Here is a 24,158-nt window from a genome sequence, read left to right as displayed (position 1 = left end):
AGATACGGTCATCACTCTCCCCCGCAATGAACATTTTACAAAGACCTGAACACTTACGCCCTTAGAAGCCCATTGCTTTAAGACTGACTTATGTCGTGAGTGCGATGACGCCTTCATAAAACGCTACCCAGCTTTTTTCACTAGTACGAGTACGCAAAGTTTCATTGATGTAGCTTATGTAGTTTCTGAGAAAACTTGTCCAGACTGAGTCCACGTGTACAAAGTCCAATAATGAAAATCAAAGGCCGTAACTCTGAAAATAAGAATTTCTCGGCAATGATTTTCGAATTCAATTTAGATCACGAAAAGTAAAACGAGCACGCAAAGTTTCATTGATGTAGCTTTTGTAGTTTCTGAGAAAACTTGTCCAGATTGAAACGGAAGGACGGCCAGACGGACTCCATTCCAAAATCCCCCTGTTCATTTTGTGGCAGGGGATAATAATAATAATAATAATAATAATAATAATAATAATAATAATAATAATAACCAAACTAGCCGGCTAGTTATCTTTTTATTTCTCAAACCATTTTGTAAAACATGGTAACAAATCCAGTGGGAACTGTGTGGACACGTTCCAAGATCTAACCAGGACAGCCGAGACCGTGGATTGTTGCAAAATATATACAAATAAAGCTTGTTTTTTTTTGTGTGCATACATACCTATGATTGAGTTTCGTTTATAAGTTACACACAATGACATCAACAAGAGTCACTCATAATAAAATCACACAATTATAACATATTGCAATAAAAGTTCTGTAAATGTGGTCTCTCTTTCTCGGATGAACAAGATTCTGAGGTTTCCGCTTTATATTTTTGGTCAGGCACAAACCGTGCAGAACTGAAACTGTGGTTACTGAGACAGCGGATACAGCGGTCCCATTGTCAGTTAGCTTAACTGCATGGTTGCAGTGTCTAAATATTTCCGAAACAAATTTACTTTAAAGGACTTTTTTTTTTTTTGAATGGCCTTTTTCTGCCGGGGATCAGACTCCACGATACAGTATTTTTGTCTTTCACAACGGACACCATGTCAGATAATGTCAGGTAAGACAATCACAGTGCCATAAATTCTTCTTGTGTCGTGGTCAGGAGACTGGCAATGCTGCAAATCTGACCTCGACCAGGAATCGCTCACATCCTTGCTTGTCGTCTGGGAGGAGGGTCAAGAAACTGTCAATCGTGGCTTCGGAAGGAACGTCAAGGAACGTTCTGGACTTTTCGTCAGGGCGATGTGGGGCGTCCCAGAAGCCCTGTCGCCATGATCACATTCATATTCAGCCTCGACACTGGAAACCTGTGACGCGGCTTTGTCTTGAATGCACCCCATGTGCAAGGTCAATTTGAAGCAAAATCAGCCAGACACACTGCATATTCGAGGTCACTAGAAGCTAAGCCAGCTAGCTAAGGTAGGGTCAGGAAGGGGGGGGGTGTAAAAGTATTATTCTTCTGAATGGACGCATTAATCTTTGAATCCAAAATTTTTGGCACCCTTTAACAAAATGGGCAAAACAGAATGCGTGCACACTACTAACACGAGAAGACAAATGACTTACCTTTCAACTTACCTTTTTCATGAAAACCTTAAATCGTAAGAACTTATAACAGAAATTCACACACATTCCAGTTGCTTTTGGTCTCAAGAAGATAGTGTTGGGTTTGGGACATGTGACATTGTTCATGTGTAAAATCTATCATCATGGTCTTTCAGCTTGAAACACAAGGTTCTTGCTCTTGTATGTATTATTTCTTTCTTTTAATACCGACGTTTTTGTTTGTTTTCAGAAGGGGTGCCAGTAATTCAGAAGCCGACTTTGTTCAACGTAAAAGGAAGACAATCAATGAGGATAAAATCTCTTTCATAGTCACAAATTGTTTGGTCATTGTGATTATGTTTGAAGATATAAACTTACTTAATAAGCATCCCTTGATTGGGCAGTAACTCCAGTTGGACCCGCCCACCTTCCGTCGTACGGAGGTATGCGAACTCTTCCAACATGTCGATATCTGGGTTGGTAGTCAAGAGGAATCTTTGTCATGACAGTTAAAGTACAACCCCGATTCCAAAAAAGTTGGGACAAAGTACAAATTGTAAATAAAAACAGAATGCAATAATTTACAAATCGCAAAAACTGATATTGTATTCACAATAGAACATAGACAACATAATCAAATGTCGAAAGTGAGACATTTTGAAATTTCATGCCAAATATTGGCTCATTTGAAATTTCATGACAGCAACACATCTCAAAAAAGTTGGGACAGGGGCAATAAGAGGCTGGAAAAGTTAAAGGTACAAAAAAGGAACAGCTGGAGGACCAAATTGCAACTCATTAGGTCAATTGGCAATAGGTCATTAACATGACTGGGTATAAAAAGAGCATCTTGGAGTGGCAGCGGCTCTCAGAAGTAAAGATGGGAAGAGGATCACCAATCCCCCTAATTCTGCGCCGACAAATAGTGGAGCAATATCAGAAAGGAGTTCGACAGTGCAAAATTGCAAAGAGTTTGAACACATCATCATCTACAGTGCATAATATCATCAAAAGATTCAGAGAATCTGGAAGAATCTCTGTGCGTAAGGGTCAAGGCCGGAAAACCATACTGGGTGCCCGTGATCTTCGGGCCCTTAGACAGCACTGCATCACATACAGGCATGCTTCTGTATTGGAAATCACAAAATGGGCTCAGGAATATTTCCAGAGAACATTATCTGTGAACACAATTCACCGTGCCGTCCGCCGTTGCCAGCTAAAACTATAGTTCAAAGAAGAAGCCGTATCTAAACATGATCCAGAAGCGCAGACGTCTTCTCTGGGCCGAGGCTCATTTAAAATGGACTGTGGCAAAGTGGAAAACTGTTCTGTGGTCAGACGAATCAAAATGTCAAGTTCTTTATGGAAATCAGGGACGCCGTGTCATTCGGACTAAAGAGGAGAAGGACGACCCGAGTTGTTATCAGCGCTCAGTTCAGAAGCCTGCATCTCTGATGGTATGGGGTTGCATTAGTGCGTGTGGCATGGGCAGCTTACAGAAAGACACCATCAATGCTGAAAGGTATATCCAGGTTCTAGAGCAACATATGCTCCCATCCAGACGACGTCTCTTTCAGGGAAGACCTTGCATTTTCCAACATGACAATGCCAAACCACATACTGCATCAATTACAGCATCATGGCTGCGTAGAAGAAGGGTCCGGGTACTGAACTGGCCAGCCTGCAGTCCAGATCTTTCACCCATAGAAAACATTTGGCGCATCATATAATGGAAGATACGACAAAAAAGACCTAAGACAGTTGAGCAACTAGAATCCTACATTAGACAAGAATGGGTTAACATTCCTATCCCTAAACTTGAGCAACTTGTCTCTTCAGTCCCCAGACGTTTACAGACTGTTGTAAAGAGAAAAGGGGATGTCTCACAGTGGTAAACATGGCCTTGTCCCAACTTTTTTGAGATGTGTTGTTGTCATGAAATTTAAAATCACCTAATTTTTCTCTTTAAATGATACATTTTCTCAGTTTAAACATTTGATATGTCATCTATGTTCTATTCTGAATAAAGTATGGAATTTTGAAACGTCCACGTCATTGCATTCCGTTTTTATTTACAATTTGTACTTTGTCCCAACTTTTTTGGAATAATTAATATTATTCTAATAATTAATCATGAATTAAAGGTCATGTGAGCCAATTGTGAAGGATACTGGTGACGTAGTTGAAGAAGTTCTCGTACTGAAAACTGCCCTGGTCACAAATTTTGTCGACCGCCTTCAGGAAGAGAGTCTCTCCCTGTGGCCAATCATGCTGCAGCAGGACGATGACGTGACCGAGAGACAGGTCATCTCTGCTGCCCTCTGTGAACGCTCGGAACTAAAAACAGACACCACATCGTTCAAAGCATTCAAAGAAGATTCAGTCTTGAGTGAATAAATGTTTGCCGTGTGTATTTACTTTGAAGCAGGCCAGCATCAGCTGCAGACAGAAGGGAAGAACGTCTTTGCTGGTGCATGGAATAAGCCTCAAGTCACTGCCTACAAAGAGGAAGCAGATTTTAAAAACCACATCCTACTTACATCTCGAGTGCAGCTCATTATCCGCGGTTCACGTCCAAAAAGCAGCGGAGAACACATGAAAGACGATTGGAAAATTGAATCAGGTCGAAGGCTCAACCTGAACATAGTGCGATGCTACGTAACTCGATAACTGAGTAACTCATCGTGATGCTTTAATACCGAAACTGAACAATCGGACCTGAGATAGAACGACAGAGCTGCCTGGAAATTGCACGCAACGATGAAGAGCAGGCACACAATACAAAAATATACAATACAAAACAATAAGTGAAATGTAAAACTGTAAATCATATGACTCTCATATGATCCAATCACATTCCTCCGTTTTATTGAACAGTTATTCCACAAAATCGAGCTGTACATGAGCTGATAGCTGACGAGGCATGGAGCGCCGAGTTGGCGGTCAGCCACGTATGACGAGATTGACTGGAATAACTGTTTTCCTCGGTCCACGTTCACATTTTATTTTTATTTTCTGCAAAGTTGTGAAATAAAAACTTTATACAAAACATCCAATACAATCATTTCTTCTGAGAATGGAAACAAACCGGTGAAATGACAGGAGCAATTTATGAAAAATGCGGTAACAATAATAATCCCCCCCCCACCCCCCAAAAAAGATACGTTCTTTGCTTTCTTTTTTTTTTGGGTGGGGTGGGGTTTGTTTTCAAGTCGAGTTTTTATTTCATCCTCGGTTGGTCCAGCAACACGCTCTACCATTTTGTTTTTCTCTACTCGTGGTCTATGAGCTGATATCCTAATCGGAGAAGAGCCAATCAGAGCACACGATTGCTCATATCCAGTGAAGGTGGACAGAATAATATTTTTTATAATTGTATCTTGGGGCGGCACGGTGGTGTAGTGGTTAGCGCTGTCGCCTCACAGCAAGAAGGTCCTGGGTTCGAGCCCCGGGGCCGGCGAGGGCCTTTCTGTGCGGAGTTTGCATGTTCTCCCCGTGTCCGCGTGGGTTTCCTCCGGGTGCTCCGGTTTCCCCCACAGTCCAAAGACATGCAGGTTAGGTTAACTGGTGACTCTAAATTGACCGTAAGTGTGAGTGTGAATGGTTGTCTGTGTCTATGTGTCAGCCCTGTGATGACCTGGCGACTTGTCCAGGGTGTACCCCGCCTTTCGCCCGTAGTCAGCTGGGATAGGCTCCAGCTTGCCTGCGACCCTGTAGAACAGGATAAAGCGGCTAGAGATAATAGCCCTGTTCACACGGCACATATTTGCATCGATGCTGCACCTATGTATTTTGTTGCGATATATGTAAATTTTGTGGAGCGTTCACACGTCACAAACCTGCTTACTAGAGAGAAGCGTGTTAGCACCGGTGCAGCCCCACTTGCGTTCACACGGCAGTTTCTGCGACCGTGCAATAGTAGCAAAAACTTTATTACTATCATTTCCTTTGATAGTAATAACGTTTTGATATCATTTCCTTTTATTATTATCATCATTTCCTATCATTATTACTATCATTTCCGATAGTAATAATGCGGAAATGAAATATGCGCATGTGTGAAAATGTACTTCCTTTTCCCGGTTGTCATGGCATCACCAAGCGCCGGGAAAACAACGTGGATGAAGACACCAGTGTTGCCAGATATTGCTGACTTTTTCCATCCCAAAATATGTTCAAATCCACCAAAATGCACTTAAAACTGACAATCTGGCAACACTGGAAGACACGCAGTTCTGTTGTTGTTGATATTCGCCATTTTGGAAGCGCAAAACACCAGGATGCAAAATTATGCAATGCCCGTATGTAATCAACTCTCCTCACGCGTAGCGAGTCTACCCCTGTAGCGTTCAGACGTCCCATTTTATAACTGGTGCTGCCCCGCAAACTAGCATTTACTCTGGAGTAAATTTCTTAAACCACCTCCCGAGCAGGGTTAGATTTGCACCGGTTTAAGCAGCTTTCAGGGGCTACACCGGTATAACTTTGTACCGTGTGAACGCTCTACCGGGGCAGCCCCGGTGCTACACCTTTTACCGGAGTAAAAGTTGCCGTGTGAACACCCCTAATGAGATGAATTGTATCTTGCTCACATATCTCTCTTACACTGCATTACATTTGCCAGCAAAGAATAAACTGATCTGGTTCCTGAGTCCATCTTTTCTATCCCTAATTTTTTGTTTGTTTGATTTTTTAAAAGCCAGGTGCTTGTGTTTCGAGGCAGTCGTCTAGATGCAACTATAAAAATAAAAAATAAAAAAAAACAAGATCGACTGTGAGCTAGTACTCACTTACGTCTGTACCAAATATCAAGCAGTTGTGATTTGTAGTTGCTGAGAAAAGTGTGAGGAAAATTTAGTAAATCCACGCGATATGTTTCACAAAGGGGCAGCACGGTGGTGTAGTGGTTAGCGTTGTCGCCTCACAGCAAGAAGGTCCGGGTTCGAGCCCCGTGGCCGGCAAGGGCCTTTCTGTGTGGAGTTTGCAGGTTCTCCCCATGTCCGCGTGGGTTTCCTCCGGGTGCTCCGGTTTCCCCCACAGTCCAAAGACATGCAGGTTAGGTTAACTGGTGACTCTAAATTGACCGTAGGTGTGAATGTGAGTGTGAATGGTTGTCTGTGTCTATGTGTCAGCCCTGTGATGACCTGGCGACTTGTCCAGGGTGTACCCCGCCTTTCACCCGTAGTCAGCTGGGATAGGCTCCAGCTTGCCTGCGACCCTGTAGAACAGGATAAAGCGGCTAGAGATAATGAGATGAGATGAGATGAGATGAGATAATGAGATGAGATGAAAAATCTGACAACGTTGTCGGGGTCATTTATACAATTCGAATGTACAGCCCGGAAAATGGTTCGAATCTGAATACGCAAAACACAGGTAGTAATAAACAGAAGCTCAGAGAAACTTCTTGGAAATCCATGTCATGACACAATTTCAGAAGCTCGACAAGCCAGACGCTAAACCTGAGAAAGGTCTGAACTGAGCCGTGTTACAACACTGATCAGACACGGACAGACGCACTTTTCTTCGCTTTGTTTCTTCCTCGGTTCTGCTCCTCATTGGATTTTGTTGCCTCCTGGTTTTGTGGCACCAGCCCACTTACAACCTCCAACAGCTTCTCACAGGCCAGCTGGGGAATAAAACACATGCGGGATCAATCCAGGCGGGAAACTGCACATTCAGCATGCTAACATGATGCATCAATCTGTGTGTGGAGGAAGATGATGTTTGCTGTGTGTGTGTGTTACCCGGTACTCCCCGAGCGCGTAGTGACATGATGCTTGCTGGATTAAGGCTCTGTGTGTCTCCAGGCTGGAGGTTGACGTGTGTGTGTTCTGGCTCTGCTGGGGCTGAAGAGATGACAACTGCACGAGACTGGACAGAGCTTTCCTGTACTGACCCTAAAACACACACAAAAAATTAAAGGTAGACTGCCTTCCTTTCAGATTTTTCAAATGTAGGTCATAAAAAGAATTTTCCCCCCCGACACCTAATTATTTTTGTTTGGTAGACCGAAAGCTACTGAATTCAAAATCACAGACTTCCAATTGTATTTCTTCTTTTTTTTTTTTTTTAAATAAAAGCAATTAACAAATTCACGTGGCTAAATTCTCCGCTATTTTTTCCTGCTTCACCATGACCCAATACAAGATACTACGTCATGCATCACGTCGTGGGCGCAAGGCATTGTGGGATACAAATTTGAAACAGGAGAGAAAAATGGACGACGTGAGTGTGAATGAAACGTGAAAGACCGGCTACAGTCACAGAAAGAAAGCGAGAAGAAAAGATGTTATGTTCTATACCAGGGCTTTTCAAAGTGTGGGGCGCGCCCCCCCTGGGGGGCGCCAGAGTTCTTCAGGGGGGGCGCAACGTGAGAGACAAAATGGATCGGTTTTTAGTACCTAAAGCTACAGTGAGTGAGGAGACAAAGTCTGGGCCAAGCAAAAAAACAGAGCCTCCAGGATGTTGCGATTTGCAACTTCAGCGCAAATTCAACCAATCCCCACGAATTCAGGGCGGTGTTGCAATTATATCCAATCACCGCAACTTTCCTGCAAATTTGACCAATCGTTGGCGTCGTCTTGAGGTGACGTCGACAAACTACCTTCCGCCTTACTTCCGTGTGTTCAAGAGAAGCAGCATGCGCGTCGTGTTGCCAGATTGGGCGATTTCAAGTGCATTTTGGCGGGTTTTGAACATATTTTGGACTGGAAAACGTCAGCAGTATCTGGCAACACTGAAAGTGTGTTATGTTTACACTGAAGGACTGTGCACTTTATTTTTTTTTACTTAATACAAGAAATTAATGGATGCCAACAATTTTGCCAAAATGGTATTTTATTTTCCATTGTTTAGGCAGCTTCAGCATCATACTGTGAGATTCTGTTCAAATTGTTTTTTCTTCTATGAAGCCTGAGCCATTTATTTTATTAGTTTATAATTATTGCTTAATTTAGTCTTCAGGAGAGACTGCCTGCACACAGTACTAGTATTAATAGGTTTTTTTTCTTACATGAAAGCTGAGGCATTTATATTATATTTTAAGGTAACTTCATGTTGTGCTGTGAGGTTCTCTGCACTTTAACTTTTGAACCAACAGGTGCATTTGGATAAGTAAAGCCTATTTTTCTGCATTTTTGTAGTCCTGGTAATCTTTTATATTGGTAAAGTTGTTTATAGGACCATTTCTCTTTGTTTTTTTAATCAATAGTTTTCCAGTAATAACTTAATATTTAACATATCACTCAGTTTTAATCACAAAAAGAGAAAATTGCAACAATTTCTCGCAACTTTCACTTCCTCCCGCAATGTAATCGCAACAAAAACCTAAAAAACACCGCAACTTTCATCGCAATTTTTTTGGAAAACCCCCCGCAACATCAGACATTTTAGCCCGCAACAATCACAAAAAAGGCCCGCGGAATCCTGGGGGACTGGAAAAAGAAGGAAGTATGACCACGATTATTTAAAGTTTGGATTTTCATGGACTGGATCTGAAGATGCTCCACTGCCACAGTGTGTTGTCTGCCAAGAGGTGCTAGCTAACGATGCTATGGGATGTTTAAAATGTGTAAAACAAGATGTTTTAAAAAGAACAGATGTTTAAAATGTGAAAAAGAAAAAAATAATGTGTACAACAACCATTTTTTAAAAATACGAATGGAACATTAAGTATAGCAACAACAAAAATTGTAAGGGGGGGGGCGCTGTTGTTTATTTGCTCTCCGAGGGGGGGCTGACTCTCCCACACTTTGAAAACCCCTGTTCTATACGAAGGAAAGGAAACGCAGGACCAAACTAATAAATATCGGCACTCAGCGAGCACCTCGGTGTGATCAGCTGTTCGTTTAGCGACAGGATGATGGAACTGTCAGTGCACGCTCAAAGGTAAACCTGCGCATGCGCGCGCACACATACACGGACTTCCTCTTTTAGTGAGGGAAGTTGATTTCGGAACGCGAGCACACCTTGATGAAACTGCCCAAGTACAAGTTTGTTAATAATCAAGGGCGTAACTCTGGTAAAAATTTGCCCAAATTAAACGAAATTTCAATCTGCGTATAACTGTCATAGGACAAAGCCTTTTACCAAGTTTGGTGAAATTCCTCCACAGATTGTGAGAGGAGTTGATTTCAGAAGAACGTACACTCTCGTGAAATCGTCAAGGTACAAGTTATTTAATCGAGGGTCAAAACTCTGGGAAAATTTTCACAAACTAAATTAAATCGCAATATGCGTATTACCGTCATATAACGAGGCCTTTTGCCAAGCTTTGAGAAATTTGTCCAAAAATTGTGAGAGGAGTTGGTGTCAGAAGGTGAGCACACCTTCATGAAATTGGGAAAGTACCGTACAAGGTTGTTAATCAAGGGCCGTAACTCTGGTAAAACGCGACCGAATTGAACAAAATAACGTGTATTACCGACATAAAACAAAGAATCCTACCAAGTTTGGTGAAATTCCTCCAAAAATTGAGAGAGTTGTTCATTTCAGAAGGTGAGCACCCTTCCCGGGACGGACGGACATTGCCACGACATAATCCCCTTTCGGGGCTTTCGGCCAGCGGGAGATTAAAAATAAGAAAAAGCGAAGAATACTTCTTTGACTTGATTTTTTCAAGGTCAAAAAAGTGGAATGCTCTTTCAAATGGTTTGAAAATTTTTCACAAATACTTCTGTGAAAGGTTTTACCCATCCATCGATGAATTCACCCCTCACTAATGAGCTCGTACCTGATGCATGATCATATCGGTGAGAAATATCCGGAACCAAAGCCAACTTTCCGTCTTCCATGCCGCGCAGATCTTGTTGAACTCTGCAAGAAATGAACATCATCAATTTGGAATAACGACACTTTAATTTATCAGAGCACAAATTTCTGCACAGCGGTTTTTCTATGCTCGTTTTTCGTGTCCAATGGGTGGAGAAATCAAGTTTTCCAGGTCTTCGTTTCGAACTGTTTAACCAACGAGAAAGTTCACAAGGCAAACTTAATCGCTTCTAACCAGCTCATCTTTGTCCATCCCAGATGAATCATGAATCATTTCCACCACTCCTCTCATCATCTGAACTGAATTCATGAATTTATTTACACTTGGTGAACTTCCAGGGACTCGTCCATGGGGATGTTCTTGAGACAGTTCTGACAGGAGCCACCAGGGAGCATCCTCTCAAGCCAGTTCAGCTCCACTCCAAGGCTCTCCTGGATTGCCAAGCATCTCATCCTTTGACAGAGAACAAGCCCAGTTTCTCCGAGAAGGAACCTCGTTTCCGCTGCCTGGACGCGTGACCTTATTCTTTCAGTCACAACCCACAGCTTCGTCTGCAATCCAAGCTCCTGTTTCACGAGCGCCGACCGGGACGGCGAGTGTAATCTGTTTGTCAATCTCACGCTCTAGTTTTCCATCACTCGTGCAGAGATTATATCTGAGAGTTGGCTGAGGAACATGGAATCTGTCGCTGGAGATGGATCAAGTCTGGCGCTGACCTTCTGATGCCACTGCAAGCTCCAGCAGGAAAAGCGAATGAATAGTGAGATAATTAAATCACCGCTGACACGTTTTATCATTATTAACCTTTGCAAGACTCGAGCTGCAAATGACGACGAGGATGTGTACTTTTTAAAATTGACGTCGCAAAAGACACTCGCCGGCCACTTTAATAGGAACTTGTTCTTGATTCTAAGATTCCTGTTCTTGGCTGGCAGGAGTGGAACCCAATGAGTTGTTCTGTTCTATGCTGAGATGCTTTTCTGCGCAGCACGGTTGCATTATCCTTCCTGGCGAAAAATTTCAAATACGGCTGTGCGATATGGGAAAAAATTAATATCCCGATACATTTTCTCCATTTCACGATATATCATAGGTCGCGTTAACCGACAATTGTCCGTCATTGACGGATTTTTTTTAGCTATGACGGAAAAATCTGAAGGCCGTCGGTCATTTTGACGGATGTTTACCGTTACCCTTACCAATAACAATAATAGCCTAATAATAACAATAATAAAACATAATGAAACACACAATTGAAATGATTGGCAAGTTGTGGCAGAGTTTTCTTACATACAGTATACATAGTCTTCACTGCCGTCACTTTCAATCTGAGCCGACGTTGCGGCAGTCTTGATGTTCAGTGCATAGGCTCCTCATGTATACACTGTAGCCACTGCGCAAGGCTGTTCCCCCCATCGCGCTCCTGACCGCGCTCTGACTTTTCTAACCACTAGCACAGTGAGATGGATTAATGTTTCCCTTCTCTGCAGAAGACGCGTCATTTTTGCTATTAAAAAAAGAGATGCATTGGGTTGTTTGTGTCGTTTCCCTGCCTGTACAATAGCGCTCCTTTAGGCTAGTTGTTTTCTTGTTTTTAAAATGAAACAAATGTCGATTTATTGTATTCTTCCCCATCAAGCTTAGGAAGCTTATAGGAACATCACTGCTCGAATATCTGCTAAACTATCATTTTAATGAGAGCACGGGTAGACAAACTAACATTTAAACAGAACTTCGTTTTATTTAAGACCTTCCGTGTCAGGTTCCAGGCTCCGCCGAGCCGAGCCGCGGGGTGCAGCTGCAACACTGGTGCAGAAAGACCGCATGCTGCAGGATTTCCTCCCTATGAAGAGAGTACTAGCAGGGTCGGGAAATCCAACTTCAGAGGCTCTTGCCGGCTTCTGATCACTTCCCTGGGAGAAATGTTTCCCGACTTGAGCAGAACTTTGGCTGAAGTGGCGCTGGTTATTCCAGTCTCCAGTGTCGCAGCAGAGCGCGGGTTCAGCCTTCAGAATAAAATTAAAACGTCAATGAGAAGTCGTCTGTCCGAGGCAAAGACGCAAAATTTAATGACAATTGCCTCGGCAGCAGTCTCCATTGACGACTTTGATTATGCACAAGCGAGCTCCCAATTTAAATCCATGCGGGCCAGAAGGAAGGTTTGAGCTCACGCAAACAGGTCAAATTAGATTGTCACTTAAATCGTTGTAGTGGACTGTTCATATTTTAACTGCAATTGTCTTGCTACGTTGTAAAATAACATTGTTCATATGCCCGTTAAGGCACAACAGCCGCAATGTTTTTAGCGGAGGGAAAATGGGTTCACAAGTGACCGAACGTCAGAATCTCTGTTCATCATTTTGCATCATAAATACATAAATAAATGATTAAATAATACAAGCTTGTTCTGTGAATTAATTTTTAAATGAAAATGAGTCCATGAAAACACAAGTTATTAAATATATAGCATTTATAGCCTATATACATTGTCATTTAAAAGTTAAAATAAAATGACGGATAATAATGGACAATGACGGAATTTTTACGACCCTGTCCGTCAAAATGACGGACAATGAAAAAGTCTAACGTAACCACTGCGATATATATCTCGATATATTGAAATCTCCTCTAAAGCATCCCATGAAATCTAACTTTTACTCTTGACTGTTTTCACTACAATCCCTGCAGATTAAATAACATTCTTGGTTAACTTTACAGGTGGTTCTCAACAACACATTTTAAATTGTCATGTTAGTGATTAATCGCAATGGAGTTGAAATAAGACTATTTTTATTCATCAAAGATGTCGCACAAACTGCAAAAACAATCTTGAAAATTGCAACATATGGGGTGGCTTTGGAGAACGAGGCCGTGATGGTCATTTGTTTAGCTTGTGTGGGGTTTTAGCTCGTGGGCAAGTAGTTCGGAGTTTAAGGCTACGTTCACACTGCAGGCTGAAGTGACTCAAATCCGATCTTTTCGCCCATATGTGACCTGTATCCGATCTTTTATTGACAATATGAACGACACAGATCCGATTTTTTCAAATCCGACCCAGGCCGTTTGGATATGTGGTCCTAATTCCGATCCCTATCCGCTCTTTTCATATGCGACTTCAGTCTGAACCGCCAGGTCGCATTCATCCGACTTACACGTCATCAACAAGCCACAAACGTCACTATTCTGCGCTGAAGTAGGCGGCGGGTCTCTCAAAAAAAGTTACAACAACATGGCGCATAATCACGGGCGCAGATAGAGGGTGGGACTCGTCCCACCCAGATTTAAATTCACCTCGCTTGGTCCCCCCCACTTATAGGGAGGAAAAAACGTCTATGCTGTCTTTCTTTGCATAAGGCAAACCTCACGGAAAAATCAAAAGACTAATTACCATTCGGTTTATTGAGGTGCACGGCAGTGTATACATAGTTGCAACAACTCACATAAAACAAAACAAAGACTGATATTCGGTTGGTTGAGCTGCGCAGACTGCACAGGTTGCGAGCTCGAGCTTGGTTGCTATGGTAACCCACAACAAGTTTGACAGGCATATCGGGGTTGGGGTTGGTTTGCTGGCAGCTTTGTCCCCCCCAGTTCAAAAAACGTATCTGCGCCCCTGCGCATGACATCAATGCGAGGGACGCTTCGGGCTGTGAAGGTTCTGAATCTTCTCAATGGAAGGACGCAGAGGTTAGGGAGCTGATTTCCATTTGGGGGGATACAGCTATTCAAGCTAGATTGGATGAGTCATACCGCAACCGGGCGGTTTTACTTCCGTAAACACTGGCCATGCTCACTGCATGTGACGTCGTCGTATCCTGCAATGCACATGCGGAACACTTTTAGGTCGCTTTTCGTTCATACTGAGGATCACATACAAGTCGCATATATTTGTTAATGTGAACGACCTCACAAAAAAATCGGATTTCACAAAAAAATCAGAACTGAGCATTAAGCCTTGCAGTGTGAACGTAGCGCAAGAGACTCTTCATACTGTACCGGGTGAGTTTTCAGGTGATGGAACATGTTTGTAGTGCTGCTGCCTTTTGTGATGACAGGTTTTTTGCACACTTTACAAACTGGCATTTGCTGTTCCACGTTCTCCTCGCGATATCCAAAAAAAATGTCAGATGACTGACCCCTTACTAGTTCTTTTCAGAACCAATTCATCCGCTTCCATTTTTAATTTGTCGCTGATATTGACAGAGCTTACACGGTAGCCTATGCAACACCAGCGATCGCACGAACTGAGTCAGCGCTGTAAACCGGAACTAGAAAGTTTTCCTGCAAGTTCCTTTCAGCACCAAGATGTCGCCCGGGATTGGTTGGCGAGTGTGTGACGTTATTGTTTTTTTTTTTTACCCTTAGGCAGCCTCTCACGTTACTGCCTGAGGGACAGGGAGAAAACCACCGGAAAATGTTTCAAACAAACGCAACAAACAAGTCTGCATTCTTTAAGTTCGTTTCTTAAGACACGTATTTTTTAGGATGTTGCCTTGTTTGTTGACAGTTTCAGCGAACACTTGCGCCTTCTTCAAAACAGTCACCAGATGTCGAGTGGTGACGTGCCTTATCAGCTGATGTACTCTATGGAGGCATGAACGTCCCGCCCAATTTGACAGGTAGTCCACGCCTCCTGCTGTCAGGTCGCTGCCCCAGGACTGCACTCCAGGTGTGTGACAGCGCGTACGCTCCCTCATCCCGGTTCATGGTCCTTTGCGCCCGCTTGCGTATCTCCACTGCTTCCAAAATCCAACGCTGGTATCTATTCTCTTCAGCGCGAATGACTCTGGCCTCTTCCCAATTCATTATATGATTTTGCCGTTTACAGTGGTCTGAAATGGCTGATTTTAAGTTTTCTTGGTTTGCTTTTTCTTTTTCGGATCTTGTGAGTCTTTTTGTTGTTTCTTTTTCACATTCTATTTGGTGTTCTTTCCTGCGAGTGTGGAAGCATCTGCCCGTTTCACCAATATAGACTTTATTGCATGAACGGCAAGGGATTTCATATATGGCGTTGCATTTATTGTCCAGTTGTATTTTGTCTTTGGGGTGAACTAGCAGCTGTCGGAGGTTCTTGTATGGTTTGACCGGGGTGTTGATGTGGTATTTCCTCATGGATCGTTGGATGCGTTCTGTAACTCCTTTTATGTATGGTAGTGTGACAAAGCCCCGGTTTGTTTTTTTCCTTTTTTTGCGTCTGTAATTTCCCTATTCGAATTGCCCACGGTGGATACTGGCAGTTTTTTAATGCCTGTTGGATATGTTGTTCCTCCTCCTGTCTGTCTTTCTCCTCCGTGATGTTCTGTGTTCGGTCATATAAATGCAGGGCTTTGAACCGGTTCAAGGAACGAAAACCGGGAACTTTTTCTATTTCACATGGAACAGAAACGAAACCAGAAACTTTATTATTTTTTATGTTCCGGAACAGAAACGCTTATTAAAAATAATGGTAACCGGTTAATACCGGTTTTTATTTCGTTCCTCAAAGCTTCCGTAGCCTACAAATAAAAAAGTCATTCTCCTCCTGCGCAAGTTTCTATGACCCGCTGGGGTTCACTTCCTGTGTGATGTTCGCTGACTGAATGGAGAGAGCGGGAAGGTGGACTACTATCACGTCTCCACGTGATAATAAGTGAGTAAGTGCATTACTGAGTGTCTGAGCAAAGAAGAGCCTGAACGTTGCAACCTCCCTATTGGCTGTTTGTAAAAATGTATCAGTTGTTGCCCTTCCCACGGGAATCATCGCGGGCTCGAGAGACGAGACCTGACGAGTTAGTTCGTTGGTAGCAGAACAAAATGTCTGGACACAAATCGGGTTTTCAGAAAAGGAAAGAAAATAAACGGAGGGTCGAAAATACAAAAAAGGAGGCAGAAAATGCAAAACGAGTTTTAAGGTAGGACAAATGGTTACTTTTCTGAGGCAGCCCGCCGTGGCTGCCTGCAGGCTTATTTATTATAGCCCATTTAGTTAAAATAGTTGATATAAAATGTTTATAGTTATAGTTATGTGATGGTTGTCCTGATTTAGACTGTGGTTTTTTTTTTTTGGGGGGGGGGGTTGCGCGATGTTGCACCCGGGTCCAGATTAGGGCAGAACCGGCCCTGGCTACATTTCAGGTGTAGTTTGTTTTATGTATGTATGTACTTGCATAGATGTGTACTTGGTCTTCCAATATGGCGCCTAACAAAATCTCGCGGCGCGGTGACGTCATGCGGTAGCCCTCTATAGGGCCTGACTAGCCTTTGGTAACACACTAAACGAATTATCTTTCATTTTTGGCACTTTTTCTGTTTGTGTAGATGGGAAGACATACTGAGAATCCAAATCGCCAACATTTGAAATAATAATTGTTTTGAATTATTTCTTGTCTTATTTAATGAAGGTTGTAATAGAATTAGCCTACATTTGGCTTAAGCTGGACGAGACAGAGACATAATTTTATAGCCATTTGTTAAACAGCTGACAGGGAACGTAATTAACCGTTCCGGGAACGAAATTTTTTTGTTCTAACCGGTTCGGGAACGTCTATTTAATGGTGGAACCTAAAACCGGAAATGTTAAAATTCCGTTTCTGTTCGGAACGAACCAATAGGAAAAAAATTCTGGTTCAAAGCCCTGTATAAATGTTCTGATTACTGACATTTTGTGTGCGATGGGATGTTCAGATGTCCAGAGAAGATATTGGTCGGTATGTGTAGGTTTTCTGAATGTTGTAATTCTGATATTAACTTCTTCTGTGTGGTGTATTTTTAGGTCCAGAAACGCTATTGTCTTGTCCGTTTCCTCTTCGTGTGTGAATTTGATGTTGCCTGTCTTGTCTATGGAGTTTGGATGATCCGTGGGTTGTTGTGTGTGGCCTGTTTTGGTTATTTCAAGAATGTCATCAACGTATCTTTTCCAGAAGATAGGTTTGCATTCGTCCGGTGCTGTTTCTATGGCTTGGGTTTCCAGATCCTCCATAAAAAAGTTGCATAGAGTGGCAGATAGAGGGTCCCCCATTGCAAATCCCCCACCACTCGACATCTGAAAGTGTGGTGAAGCAGCTTTTAGCTACTATGCAGTACAGCTATGGAACCAACTGCCAGAGGACATTAAAAATGCTCCTGCTGTTGGCAGCTTCAAATCTAGGTTAAAGACCAAGCTGTTTTCAGATGCTTTCTGTTAAATAATTAATATTGTCTTCTTTACATTTTTTATAATCTTTACTTTCTCTGCATGTTTTAAATTTACTTTAATTTTATTCTATTTTATTCCGCTGGTTTCTTTTTCTTTTTCTCCTTTTTTCTTTTTGCCATTTTATTATTTTATTTCTACTATTGTTTAATTCTTATTATTTTCTTTTAATTCTTTTAATTAATTGTTTTAGATTAAAAATAAAATTATTTTATGTAATTTTATTTCTCTATTGTTTACTGTTTTTGCTTCTGTAAAGCACATTGAACTGCCATTGTGTATGAAATGTGCTATATAAATAAACTTGCCTTGCCTTGTTTTGAAGAAGGCGGAAGTGTTCGCCGAAACTGTCAACAAACAAGGTAACATCCTAAAAAATACGTGTCTTAAGAAACGAACTTAAAGAATAGTTATAATAGTTAGACATAATGAACTTTCACTACATAAAACAAGTCTGCAGATGACCATAAAATACTCGATAGTTACGATATAATAATTTTATGTATCTCATACAGAATTTTCGGAGATATATCGAGTATATTCGATATATCGCACAGCCCTAATTTCAAAACAACCTGTCCATTTTCCTCTGACCTCTCTTATCAACAAGGTGTTTGTTTCCACCCACAGAACCGTCACTCGCTCGCTCACTCCGTGTTTTTTCGCCCCGTTCTGTCTGTGTGAGACCGTTGTGTGTGAAAACCCCAGGAGATCAGCCGTTTCTGAAACACTCCAACCAGTCCATCTGGCTGAAACCAACACCCACGCCACAGTGAAAGAAAGTCACGCTTTGAGATCACGATTTTTCCCGTTCTGATGTTTGAACATTGTGAACTAGGGCTGTAACGATACACCCAACTCACGATTCGATTCGTATCGCGATTTTTGACCCACGATTCGATACGCCCACGATTTTTTTTAAAATGTTTTTTTAAAGTAGTAAATGTGACTTAACATTTACTTACTTACATTAACTATTTAATAACAAATAATTCAGACCACTGCAGAGAATGAGTAATATGTATGCAAAAATGAACAAATGTATATCCAAAGATTGTTTTATTTCTCAAAATAATACTGTTGAGCCGGAAGCTCTGTTTTTTTCGGTTCTGAAAAAGTCATTTTTCCAAATCGTGTAAATCCGTTAAGATTTTTTTTTGGGGGGGGGGGGGGGGGGGTGTGGCTCTCCCACTGTCTCACTCTCATAGGGCCAATGATTTTCTGTGATCGCGGAAAACAGATGGAAATTACGGAATTTTTATGGTGAAACATTGCTCGCGTGTCAAAATGTAACTGCCGCAGAAGGCTTCCGCCCAAGCAGACATGCCTTCAGTGTTGCCAGATATTTCTAACGTTTTCCACCCCAAAATATGTTCAAAACCAGCTAAAAAGCACCTAAACCCGCCCAATCTGGCAACACTGCATGCCTTTCCGGTCAAGTGATTGTGATTGGCTTGTGGCACACCTAGCCAGCCAATGAGCTGCTTGTTTACAGATTCGCTCCCCGCGTTGCAACCAGAATGGCGACCGCTTAAAAGAAGTGAATGCTCTGCCAGTGGCGAGTGTGGACGTGCGTGACTCGCAGAAGATTGTCGCAGGTCGGTGAAAAAACGACTTACTAATAGATATAAAAAAATAAAAGTAATTTAAGTAAGTTTAAAATGTAATTTAAATAAAAAGTAAAGTATTCATAAATTGAAGTTTGGAAGCGCCTCTGTTTTTGGGCTGAGGAGAAGTTTGAAAGGGTGTACCGCGATTCTGCCTTCTTGTATCGCGATACGGATCGTGGCTCTGCGTATCGCGATTTCGATTTCGATACGCATATCGTTACAGCCCTATTGTGAACGTGAATGAACTGAAGCTCTTGAGTTGTACCTGCGTGATTTGATGCATCAAGGGACCGGCTGATTCGAGAACTGCGTGGAATAAAACAGCAGGTGGATGTATGGGTGTTCCTCATAGAGTGCCTGGTGACGATGTATACGCAGCGATGCAATATGATACACGTGACAGATTTTGTGAAGCCCTTCAGAGCTAAGCAAAGCCAGATTTGGAGACAAACGTAAAGCAGAACGCATATTCGCTACCTGTCATGTGTGCTGTTAGAGCGGAACTAATGGGATAAAAATAAACGCCAGGTGGAATTCAGCAGCTGAGGGCTCTGAAGGATCGTTTTACACCATGTGCGGAAGGAAAAAAAAATACAAAGTGTGATACCCGATTCCAGAGTCTCGTGGGAGTGCAAGAGGTCCCAGCTGTCTCGCGCCGTTCTGAAATGCTCTAACGTCTCGGCCCAAGCCGGCATTTCGGTCTTATTCAGCAAAATGTGTCTTCCTCGTCCCTTACCCAGAGCGTCCTCGTCGTCAGAGCTCTAAATCCACACAGACACACGCATGTACACAAAATGAAGTTGACAACTGTGAAGTGAAAAGACATTTGATGATATTTAGTAGTGATACTTGGCTACGTTTTCGCTTCTCCTTTATCACGTTCCCTTTCTGATCGCCCTTGTGTCCATCTCGCTCTCTCCCTCTCTCTCTCTGTGACGCTCACCATGGTTTTCTCGCGCCCGTCTGCAAGTTTGCGTTTTTTGTGCGCGTGTTTTCCGCTCGGTCTCTCGGGCTCGATGTCGTTAAACACACTCGACAGATCCTCCACCAGAACCCATGGAGTCGAACCTAGAGAGTTATGACCTGACACACACAAACACACACACACACACACACACACACAGGATCATCGACTAAACTCTCAAATATTATAAAACTCTCTCAAACAACATGGTTAAACTGATTTCATTTATTATTGCATGTACTTTCTCTGAACTCGCACACACACACACACACACACACACACACACACACACACACACACACACACCTACCTTGAAAGAGAGAGGGCTGCACTGTGGAGATGTAGAAGTGTGCACTCCGGAAGAGCACGAGTGTGGAACACGTGACGATTTGAGCACAGCAGCGAGAGAACGTCTCGCCCTCCAGACCAGGCAAATAGCGGCACAACTCCTTCACCCGCTGCAAGAGCTCCGAGTATGTCCTGCACGCACGCACGCGCACACACACACACGCAAGAGCTTTTAATGAATTAAAGCATGTCTTTTACAACCCCGATTCCAAAAAAGTTGGGACAAAGTACAAATTGTAAATAAAAACGGAATGCAAGAATTTACAAATCTCAAAAACTGATATTGTATTCACAATAGAACATAGACAACATATCAAATGTCGAAAGTGAGACATTTTGAAATTTCATGCCAAATATTGGCTCATTTGAAATTTCATGACAGCAACACATCTCAAAAAAGTTGGGACAGGGGCAATAAGAGGCTGGAAAAGATAAAGGAACAGCTGGAGGACCAAATTGCAACTCATTAGGTCAATTGGCAATAGGTCATTAACATGACTGGGTATAAAAAGAGCATCTTGGAGTGGCAGCGGCTCTCAGAAGTAAAGATGGGAAGAGGATCACCAATCCCCCTAATTCTGCGCCGACAAATAGTGGAGCAATATCAGAAAGGAGTTCGACAGTGTAAAATTGCAAAGAGTTTGAACATATCATCATCTACAGTGCATAATATCATCAAAAGATTCAGAGAATCTGGAAGAATCTCTGTGCGTAAGGGTCAAGGCTGGAAAACCATACTGGGTGCCCGTGATCTTCGGGCCCTTAGACGGCACTGCATCACATACAGGCATGCTTCTGTATTGGAAATCACAAAATGGGCTCAGGAATATTTCCAGAGAACATTATCTGTGAACACAATTCACCGTGCCATCCGCCGTTGCCAGCTAAAACTCTATAGTTCAAAGAAGAAGCCGTATCTAAACGTGATCCAGAAGCGCAGACGTCTTCTTTGGGCCGAGGCTCATTTAAAATGGACTGTGGCAAAGTGGAAAACTGTTCTGTGGTCAGACGAATCAAAATTTGAAGTCCTTTATGGAAATCAGGGACGCCGCGTCATTCAGACTAAAGAGGAGAAGGACGACCCAAGTTGTTATCAGCGCTCAGTTCAGAAGCCTGCATCTCTGATGGTATGGGGTTGCATTAGTGCGTGTGGCATGGGCAGCTTACACATCTGGAAAGACACCATCAATGCTGAAAGGTATATCCAGGTTCTAGAGCAACATATGCTCCCATCCAGACGACGTCTCTTTCAGGGAAGACCTTGCATTTTCCAACATGACAATGCCAAACCACATACTGCATCAATTACAGCATCATGGCTGCGTAGAAGAAGGGTCCGGGTACTGAACTGGCCAGCCTGCAGTCCAGATCTTTCACCCATAGAAAACATTTGGCGCATCATAAAACGGAAGATACGACAAAAAAGACCTAAGACAGTTGAGCAACTAGAATCCTACATTAGACAAGAATGGGTTAACATTCCTATCCCTAAACTTGAGCAACTTGTCTCCTCAGTCCCCAGACGTTTACAGACTGTTGTAAAGAGAAAAGGGGATGTCTCACAGTGGTAAACATGGCCTTGTCCCAACTTTTTTGAGATGTGTTGTTGTCATGAAATTTAAAATCACCTAATTTTTCTCTTTAAATGATACATTTTCTCAGTTTAAACATTTGATATGTCATCTATGTTCTATTCTGAATAAAATATGGAATTTTGAAACTTCCACATCATTGCATTCCGTTTTTATTTACAATTTGTACTTTGTCCCAACTTTTTTGGAATCGGGGTTGTACATCATACGTGGTTGAATCTCAAATGGTGCTCTCTTGGACTTAGCACTAGGTCCTACATCATCATATAGGGAGCCTAGACAGTGATTCTGGAAAGGAAAAATTCAACAACAAAATATTAATCTTGCTCGGAGGCTCAGTCGATGAGGTAACGGTACACACTGTGTTACCTGGTGCCCTTCTCTCCCTGCCACTCGCACCTCAGCCCCACCGACCCAACAATCTCCAGCAGCCTCTCCCATGGCTCCGCCACCAAGGACGACTTCTCTGACAAGCCGTCAATCGCGCCGCGCTGGCCCCGCCCCTTTCCCGGAGACTTCAGGCCTCCGCCTTCCTGAGGTCCTGAGGGTAAAAAGAATGAAAATTCCGGGTAAAATAATGATGTGAGCCTGTTTGCCTCAAGAAAGAAAATTTCAAACTTTTCAGGATAAATGATCAAACATATAAATGGCAGAGGAAAAACTCATCACTCCCATGAATGTGTGGGGTTTTTTTATGATGATATCTTGCCACGCCTCATCAAAATATTCAACAGAAGATTTTCACGACGTTTTTTTATTCTTTAAGCGTGGAACTGTTACCCACCCGGTATCTGGGCATCGGCGCATGGGCCTCGGGTCACGTAGCCGATGTAAAACTCGGCCGCTTTGTGCATGTACTTGTGCAACAGACTGGCAGGAAGCCGCATCTCCATGTTATTGATGATCAAAGGCAGGACATCACATACTGACAGAGAAACCGACAGACATGCATATCGTTCGTGACACGAAACAAAAAGCATGACAAGTTTTCGACATGGAACACAGAAATAATCAAATTGGAATAAAGATTCAAGCTTAACGAAAGAGCAACACTGAGCACTGAGAATTCCTGCTGCGTAAACAACAACAACATACCAAACAGTTTCCTGTAACAGTTCACTGGTGTGTCCAAATCCTGCATCTTCTCCGCCTCCAGCAGGGACTCTCCCAAACTCACCTAGCATATGAAACCAACGAGAAATCAAAGGTTTGATTTATTAAAACAGACTCACAGTCTTGATTACACCAAAATAAATGGAACATAAAACTAAACAGTACAATTATGAAATTATACCAAAATAAATTTGGATCTTTTTAAGAGATTTGGAGTAGAGTCCTTTCGTCAGTCGTACCGTATACGGTGGTACACATCAATGGAAATTTTTTTTGAGAGGAAATTGTAAAACTGATTTTTTTTTAAATGAGCTAAAATTTTAAGACTGAAATGTTTTTCCAGCTCAAATTGTCAAATTTGACTTTGAGTGTTGAAATTGAAAATTAGATTTTTTCAGGACTGAATTTGTAAAATTAAATTATTTTGGGGTGAAACTGTCGGATAGGATTTTTTTGAGAGATGAAACTCCCAAGAGTGTTTTTTTTTAAGAGTGGAAATAATCTGATTAGAATTTGTTTTCGAACACAAGTTGCACAACTGGAATTTTTTTTTGAAAGCTGAAATTCTAAAAGTAAAATTTTTCTGAGCACAGATATTATAAAAATTAGAATTTTTTGAATGTCGGAACTGTAAAATTGTAATTATTTGAAAGCTGATATGATAAAATTGGGTTTGTTTTTGAGAGATGCAATTGTAAAATTGAAACTTCTTGACAAATGAAATTGTCAAATTTTAACTGTTTCAGAGCTAAAATTCTAACTAGAAATTTAGAACTGAAATTCTAAAATTGTAATATTTGAAAGCTGAAATTGTAAAATTGGGTTTCTCTCAGGGATGAAATTGGAAAACAAACTTCTTGAGAGCTAAAATTGTAAGATTTGAAATCTGAAATTGTAAAATTAGAAGTTTTTGAGAGCTACAATTATAACTCTGGACATTCTTGAGAGCTAAAATTGTAACTTTGGAAATTATTTAAGACTGAAATTCTAAAAGTGTAATATTTGAAAGTTGAAATTGTAAAACAAACTTCTTGAGAGCTAAAATCGCA

At 42.0% G+C, this 24,158-nt stretch overlaps 1 protein-coding gene across 4 annotated transcripts in view; it reads right to left on the bottom strand.

Moving 5' to 3' along the window:
• The window catches only part of ints10 (integrator complex subunit 10), a 39,166-nt gene that overhangs the window by 3,206 nt on the left and 11,802 nt on the right, over positions 1 to 24,158 (bottom strand). For 3 of the 4 annotated variants that reach the window (XM_060901209.1, XM_060901210.1, XM_060901211.1), the window contains exons 5-16: positions 23,092 to 23,173; positions 22,781 to 22,921; positions 22,366 to 22,537; positions 20,367 to 20,536; positions 20,036 to 20,175; positions 19,700 to 19,853; positions 10,273 to 10,355; positions 7,286 to 7,438; positions 7,059 to 7,167; positions 3,957 to 4,036; positions 3,710 to 3,875; positions 1,917 to 2,010 (exon numbers count right to left, since the gene is read on the bottom strand). In XM_060901209.1, the coding sequence (XP_060757192.1) occupies positions 1,917 to 2,010; positions 3,710 to 3,875; positions 3,957 to 4,036; positions 7,059 to 7,167; positions 7,286 to 7,438; positions 10,273 to 10,355; positions 19,700 to 19,853; positions 20,036 to 20,175; positions 20,367 to 20,536; positions 22,366 to 22,537; positions 22,781 to 22,921; positions 23,092 to 23,173 (1,544 nt within the window). Of the gene's footprint in view, positions 1 to 1,916; positions 2,011 to 3,709; positions 3,876 to 3,956; positions 4,037 to 7,058; positions 7,168 to 7,285; positions 7,439 to 10,272; positions 10,356 to 19,699; positions 19,854 to 20,035; positions 20,176 to 20,366; positions 20,537 to 22,357; positions 22,538 to 22,780; positions 22,922 to 23,091; positions 23,174 to 24,158 lie in introns of those variants that run through there. The other variant, XM_060901212.1, reaches the window with a different exon arrangement.

This window comes from Neoarius graeffei, chromosome 20 (assembly GCF_027579695.1).
Source record: "Neoarius graeffei isolate fNeoGra1 chromosome 20, fNeoGra1.pri, whole genome shotgun sequence".
NCBI classification, from domain to species: Eukaryota; Metazoa; Chordata; class Actinopteri; order Siluriformes; family Ariidae; genus Neoarius; species Neoarius graeffei.
The sequence above is the reverse complement of the archived record's forward strand: the minus strand, read 5'-3'. Positions and strand labels throughout refer to the sequence as shown.